Here is a 7,993-nt window from a genome sequence, read left to right on the forward strand (position 1 = left end):
TTCCTATTCACATAAACAATAGAGATAACTGTATTATGCTAATAGAATTTATAATCAAATTTTATAAACAATGCTAGCTCGGAAATTATGTTTCCTATTCACATAAATAACAAATTACATGTTCACAAAAAAAGACATGCGGATTGACACAGATAACTTTAACTGTATACTTATAAAAAAAATCACAAGAACTTTTGTTAATACAAAACTTCAAAATCATCTATTATCATAATTTCAATAATACCCTAAAGGTTAGAAAGTTTACCTCAAATCAAAGACAGTTTATTTTGGTAGATCTGACATTGTTAATAGCTTGTGATAAAGAATAGAAAACTAAAAGAATGTAGAATAAAAAATTGGAATAGTAATCGAATTTCATTTACAAAGAATAATAAGCTTCCTACTGAATCCCTTATGCTTTTCCCGTTTTAACTTTGACAAATTTGACTTTTCTGGCAAGCTATAACTGAAGCATCCTTTATTACGAATATTCTTTTTCCCTTTTATTATCATACGACAATTTTATTTTTCTTGCTTCAATTTCAAATATTCTTTGTTACGGATATTAATCAAAGAAGGAGTTTCCTAGTTATCTCCTTTCTTTTCCTTTTCAGCCTAAGTATTTTTTTTTCTCCAACAAAGAATTATATCTGTATTTACAATTTTATCCAACTTAAATTTACTTAAGAAGAGTAAAAAAGGCGAACGACATTTCGCTAAGGACCTTCGTGCTTTTAATATAGTACAGATAGATTTATGTATTATTGTGTGTAATCAATGTATAATCTATATATATGGCTAAAAAAGTAAATAATAAATATGACCGGCTATTTACGTAAATGATCCCTTTTTTTAAAAGAAGATACGACGTTATAAATACAATCAACTGACGAAATAAAGTTAAACATACGAATTGTATACATTGAATATAATTAATTAATTAGTTTTAGTAAAATGAAAAACAAGAGTGGCAATTTAAGATGCTCCAAAAGCATCTATTTTTCACTTTCTTTAGTTATTCTTGAAAGTATTAAAAAAAAAAAACATAAATAATTCAATAAGTAAAAGATAATGGATAACAACTAAAGCAAAGTGACCAATGTGTCTTTGTAATATGCTTCTCTAGAAACATAGCAATTTCTCCAGCAAAATATAAAATGTCTTAAGCATCAAATGCCAAGAAATGTAAAGATTAGCAGTTTCTCCTGCAGATTGATGCTATAAGCACACCAGCTCAAAAGTCTCGAGATAAGAGTGATCAAGAAATATAATTTCCCTATTATTTAACATATTTTTCTTAATCCTTTATGCTCAATCCAGCTTTACAAGCAAATCAGAACTTTCCTTTGACATTTAGGAAGTAAGTTGAAGTTATAGGGACATTAGAAGAGAGATGAATTTACAGTTCATTGGTTCAGGACACTAGAAGATGCAAGATAGGGATGTAACAACAACCCTTTAATTGGGAAATTCTGCAATTTCATCCCTTTTATTGAACCACACCCTTCAATCCAATGCCATTCCCACTTATCATTTTTTGCACATTTTCTCCATATTACCATTCCTGATTCAAGATCTCTATACAAACACATAGCACCAGCAGTACACACACATTTAGTATTAATACTACCCCATCTCCCTTTACCTTCTAATAATCTTGTCCCAAGTTCTTGTGGCACTTTCTCAATTATTCTCCAATTATTACCTTCACTAAGCTCCCATATACATGCTCCTGCATTGCGCGTTCCGCCAACGAGACTCAACTTCCCATTTCTTGGCACCAATGCTGCAAATTCAAGCCTGTCAGCCATTGGCACACTCAATTCTCTCCATTTATTCTTCCCAATTTCATATCCCATTATGGTATAAGCCCGAGCCGACGTGATCCAATACAGGACACCGTTACAGTAAACGCTCTCGTTTGGCGTCCAAACTGTTAGCCTTACAGCAAACTCCACAGGCATTGAACCAATCTTTTTCCAGTTATTGTAAATAGAATCGTACACTTCTAAGGTGGGCTCGTACGAGACACCTCCTCCATTAATGGTGCTAGCCTCTGACATTCCACCAGCCACATAGAGCTTGAATTTAACTGAATTCGATTCTATTACTCCAACAGCTGGATTAGTCCTTGTGACATTTAGCTTAGGGAGTTGTCTGAATTGTCTAGTGAAGGGGTTGCATATGGCTAATTGAAGGGTAGTAGCCGTAGCCTCTCTTAGTAATATCAGCCCACCGATTGCAGCAATGGGACGAATTGGATTAGGAATGAAGTCAAGAGGCAATAGGTGCCAAGAATCATCAATTGGGTTGTGAGCATAGCAGAAGTGCCCCGTGATGCGCGTTGGCAAGGCTACGAACCACGGCGGGTGGTGCCGCGGAGTTGAAGCTGAATTCTTGGCACATGTATACCAATTTTTGCAAGCTGATTTCGCCCTGGCTAAGGAATCAGGAGAAAGATAAGAGAAAATGTTAGCTAAGATATCAAAAGGAAGGTTGCTCCACATAGCGTTGGACGTCCCAAGGTTCTTGTTACAAAGGGGGATATAGAGGAATATATATGGCACAAACTACAAAGTGATTGTGGCTGAACAATGATTGAAGCAGAGATAAATTACTGGAGGATCTGATTTAGCATAGAGATGCGTGATCCACATGTGTGTCTGTGTCCAGTTGCTTAAAGTTGTCTTTTGTACATCTTTTGTCGTTTTATGGTTATTTAATGCTTAAATAGTGGTTCTTGGAATTGCCCAAGAGCCATGAACATTTAAAAAAGGAACTTGCGGCTTATCACTTATGCAATTTGTAGCTATCCTTTTAATTCTTGATAATGAAAGTTGCAGATACTAAAGTGATTTCATCATAGCATGAAAGAAGACAGGAATTGTGAGAATTTTCTATGTATTGTATTGAGAATGTAAAGTTATATATATATATAGATTTTATCCTACTGTAGAATAACAAATAAAGTATATTCCTATACACTTGTACTACTCCTATTTGTCTACAATATAACAGAAAAAATCATAAATTATTCTTTCCCATGTGCTCACGTGAGAAGCACGTGAGATATTGCTTCTGGAAACATCCTTATGTACAGCTATTAAAATAATAATTAGATGGTTGAGAATGAAGGATCATGACCATCCATGATTCTTCCACGTGTAAGGCTCAGCTTCAGTTGATTAAAGACAATTAGACAACACAACATAGATAAGTCCGAAAAACTTAGGTGTGTGTCTGAGATGTCTCTTCTTCTTCCTTCTCTTTCCTGTGTGAAACTCTGTGTAAAAATGGCTGTGAAGAAGCCATCATCTTCTTCTCTTTATCAAAGCGTGCCCCAAAAGACTTGACCACCCCGCCCTTATGATGGTGGTGTGAGAAACCCCAGATAAGGGTTTGGTAAAAAGATCTGCGAGTTGGGATTTCGAAGGAACAAATGATAGAGATATCAAACTAGCAAGAAATTGATGTCTAACAAAATAACAATCCAACTCCACATGTTTAGTCCGTTCGTGGAAAACGGGATTGCGGGCGATATGAATTGCCGCCTGACTGTCAAAGTGTACTGGGACCGACAAAGTTGGAGGAGCAGATAAATCAGCAAGAAGTCGAACAAGCCAAGTGATTTTAGCAGTCACCCGTCGCATGGATCGATGCTCAGATTCATCGGATGACAAAGAAATGGAAATCTGCTTCTTCGATTTCCATGAAATGGGAGCACCTCCAAGGGTAATAAAAAATTCACTGATGGAGCGACGAGAATCTTTACAAGTAGCCCAGTCAGCATTGCAAAAGGCGACGAAATCAAAAGAAGGAGCAGAAGAAAGAAGGATACCTTGACCTGGGTCGGAACTAAGATAGCGGAGTACCCTGAGACCAGTAGAAAAATGTGAAAGAGAAGGTATTTGCATAAATTGACTGAGGCAAAGAACAACAAAACAAATATCTGGACGAGTGTTGGTGAGATAGTTAAGTTTACCCACCAATCGTCGATAAAGAGTGGGATCCTCCATGGGTGGTTCTAATTCAGCGTGCCATTTGGAGTATGGATCAAGAGGAGATGAGACAGTAGGCCCTTTACAATCAAACTCAGCCAGCAGTTCCAAGGTAAATATTCTTTGACTGACTATGTATCCTTGTTGTTCTTTGAGTATTTCCATCCCCAAGAAATAGTAAATATTCCCCAAGTTCTTAACTTTGAATTCAAAATCCAAAAACTTAGTAATATGTTGTATTTCTGTGTCATCATTTCATGTGATAAGAATATCGTCAACATATACTGCGATTATGGATATCCTCTTGTCTGTGTGTTTGTAGAATAAGGAATAGTCATTCAAGGAACTAGAATAGCCTTTGTAGCTTAGAGCACCTGCTAAACAAGCATACCATTGCCTTGAGGCTTGTTTTAGACCATAGAGTGATTTCTTCAATAAACACACGTGATTAGGATGAGAGGGAGTGAGACCAACCGGAAACTTCATATATACCTCTTCACGTAGATCTCCATACAGAAATACATTGTTAACATCTAATTGTGAGACCTCCCAACCTTTCTTAATAGCTACAGTCAGTAAGCACCTGATAGTGGTCATTTTGACCACTGGATTGAAAGTCTCAGAATAATCAATACCTTCCCTTTGTATACCCCCCTGACAACCAACCGGGCTTTCAACCTTTCAAGTGATCCATTTGATTTGTGATTGACCTTATAAACCCATTTACAAGGCAATGCCTTCTTGCCTGGGGGTAAAGGGACTACATCCCAGGTGTGATTGAGTTGAAGAGCTTGAATTTCAGCTTCCATAGCTTTTCTCCATCCAAGATCTTGGGAAGCTTGAGTATAGCTGGTAGGTCCAGAAACTGTGGAGATAGATTTGAAAATGGCCTGATTGTTAGGAGAAAGAACTCCAAAAGAAAACACATGAGGATGAGAAACATGATGAAAATAGGATGAGGTAAGATCGGAGAAAACAATGTTATTGCAGACATAGTTATTAAGGTAGGTAGGTTTCTGAGAAATCCTCTCAGATTTTCTTATAGGAGGTGGTGGAATTAGGATTATAGGCTGTGAACTAGGGCAATCAGTAGGAGATGGGGAAAAATTTGGAGGGCTGGGAACAGATAGAGGAGTACCAGGAGTATTGATAGAAATAGGGGTGCTGTTCTCAGAAGTGTTGGGATGTAGAGAGTCAGGTAAGTGTGACTGATGATTAATAGTTGAGGTAGGAGATGGGAGATACTTAGAAGTAGTTTCAGTAGTGGGATACAAGTGAGGGAAGAAAGGATAAGAAGGGAAAAATAACGATGAGGTCATAGGAGCAGAAGCAAATGGAAAAATTGTTTCATGAAATTTAACATCTCTTGAGGTAAAAACCTTCTTGGAATGGAACTCTAGCAATTTGTATCCTTTCTGTTGTTGTGCATATCCTAGAAAACCACAAGCTTGTGCCCTGGGATAAAATTTGCTTCTATGTTGTGATGAAGTAGAGGCATAACATAAGCATCCAAATGTCTTGAGTTGTTCATACTGTGGACTCCTTTTAAACAAAATCTCATAAGGTGTTTTTCCTTTAGAACTCTAGAAGGAAATCTATTGATTAGATATGTAACAGTTAAAACACATTCTCCCCAGTATTGAATAGGAACTTGTGACTGAAAATACAAACTCCTTGCCACTTCTAAAAGGTGCCTATGCTTTCGTTCAACTACACCATTCTGCTGGGGTGTTGTCACACATGAAGTCTCATGTAAGATGCCTTGAAACTGAAAAAAATCAGATTGAAAAGATCCCTTACCTAGTTCCATTTCATTATCAGATGTGATTCTTTTAACTTTCCTTCCAAATTGTCTCTCTACCATAACTAAGAAAGACTGTAAGATAGTGAAAGCATTGCTCTTAGAACTTAAAAGAAAAGTCCAAGTTCCCCTACAAAAATCATCAATCACTGTCAAAATATATTTGTATCCATTGTAAGTGGTATTTTTGAATGGTCCCCATACATCAATATGAAAAAGATCAAAAATCCCATGAGTTCTAATTTGACTTAAGGGAAAAGGTAATCTAGTTTGTCTAACTTTTGGACAAATATCACACATACAATTGAAATTGTAAAGAAAATGAATGAACTGAAGATTTTTTATTACTGAGAATGGCAGATGCCCCAATCTAACATTCCATTGGAGTACATTAGAGTTCTCTGTATAGGAATTAGAAACAGAACAAGAAACTTCACTGGGAACAAGAATGGAATCACTTCCTTTTGGAATTGAAAATACATTGCTATTTAAACTAAAACCAGAATCTATCTTAAGTGGGCTAGGCTCCAACATGTACAATCCTCCTCTTAATTCACCAAAAGCTTGTCCCCTCCTCATTAAAGAGACCTGCATGATGCATCCACTAGAAGTTAGATTGAGTGAGCAACGAAACTGGACACACAACTTATGGACTGAGAGTAAATTATATTTGAAGGAAGGAACATAAAGGACCCTTTCAAGATTCATATCATATTGAATAGGAACTCTACCTATATGTGTGACATATAATTGAAATGAGTTAGGAAGGCTAATATGTACAGGAACGGGAAGTGGATCTAAAGATAAGAAATAATTTGAATCAAAACACATGTGTTCAGAAGCCCCTGAATCAATGATCCAGGTTTTATGTTAAAAGCTGCCAAACAAGTTCCAGTATATTTAAGAATGGTACCAGCTACTGCATTTGCATTGATTGCAGTTCCTGGTGTTGTTGTATTTCCAAGTTGTGCCTGCTTGATAAGATTCATCAGCTCAGACATATGTTCCTTACTGAAAAACTGGGTTTGAGGTGTTAATTCATTGCTTTGAGTGCTCCCATTTTCATTCTCATGTCCTTCAATTGTAGCATTAGCCTTGACTTGTGTTGATTTAGTGAATTGGAAATCATCTGAAAATCCATTTAGCCTGTAACAATCTGCCCTGACATGTCCAGTTCTCATGCAATGTGTGCAGCTCACATTAGGATTAAATTTTGCTTTTCATACCTTAGATTTCTGCTGTGTGTTATTAACCTTTTATGAGTTGGTCCATGTCTTTTGTTGTGACTGATTGTTGTTTCTTTGTGGTGCCCTGCCTTGAAATTCTATCTTAAATGAGGTAGCATTACCATTGAACTGTGGACTTGCATATATCTCCCTTTGATTTTCATCTTGAAGAAGAAGTGAATAAGCAAAATCTATTCCAGGCAATGGATTCATCATAAGGATATTTCCTCTTGCCTGGGAGTAGACATCATTTAGTCCCATTAGAAATTGAATAATCCTTTGGTCTTCTAAGAACTTTGTGACTTTCCCTTTTCCATCACAAACACAATCACAAGAGTAGACCAGATGAGAGTTGAGAGAATCAAGTTCATCCTATAGTTTCTTGAGTATGGTAAAAAATATCCAGCAATGCTGTTGCTACCTTGAACTAACATTGATATTTCTTTCTGTAGTTGGTACAGTTTGGCTCCATTAGTTTGCCCAAATCTGTGTTCAAGGTTGTTCCACAAATCCATTGCAGATTTTGAGTAGATGAAACTGTCACATATCTCCTTGGATAAAGAGTTCAGAAGCCAAAAAGACACCATGAAGTTGCATCTACTCCATTATGGGTGATCTTGAGCATCAGGTTTTGGCTCCACACAGACACCATTTATGAACCCTATCTTATTTTTGGGTGAAAGAGCTATGAGGATTGATCTCCTCCATCCTGCAATACCTCTACCATCAAAAGGCGCGGTTACAAGACTTAAACCAGGAGCATTATATGAGTGAAGTAAATAAGGATGATTCACATCTTGTGAAATTATTTGACTGGTTAAACCAGAAGAGATGTGAGTAGAAGATGTAGGAATAATTTCCTCTCCTGCCATTGCTGAATACTGTGTTCTGAAGGAAAGGATATTTGGATCGAGCTACTGCTGCTTTGATACCATGAAAGAAGTCAAAAGAAATTGTGAGAATTTTCT

The 7,993-nt window shown here is 36.7% G+C and overlaps 1 protein-coding gene across 1 annotated transcript; it reads right to left on the minus strand.

The window, feature by feature from the left end:
- Positions 1 to 1,258: 1,258 nt before the first annotated feature.
- On the minus strand, positions 1,259 to 2,835 carry LOC107814691 (F-box only protein 6-like). The gene has a single exon (XM_016640139.2). It carries the CDS (start codon positions 2,505 to 2,507, stop codon positions 1,407 to 1,409), a length of 1,101 nt encoding a protein of 366 aa, XP_016495625.1. The 5' UTR covers positions 2,508 to 2,835; the 3' UTR covers positions 1,259 to 1,406.
- Between the last annotated feature and the right edge of the window lie 5,158 nt (positions 2,836 to 7,993).

The sequence above is a fragment of the Nicotiana tabacum genome, chromosome 6 (assembly GCF_000715075.1).
Source record: "Nicotiana tabacum cultivar K326 chromosome 6, ASM71507v2, whole genome shotgun sequence".
Lineage (NCBI taxonomy): Eukaryota > Viridiplantae > Streptophyta > Magnoliopsida > Solanales > Solanaceae > Nicotiana > Nicotiana tabacum.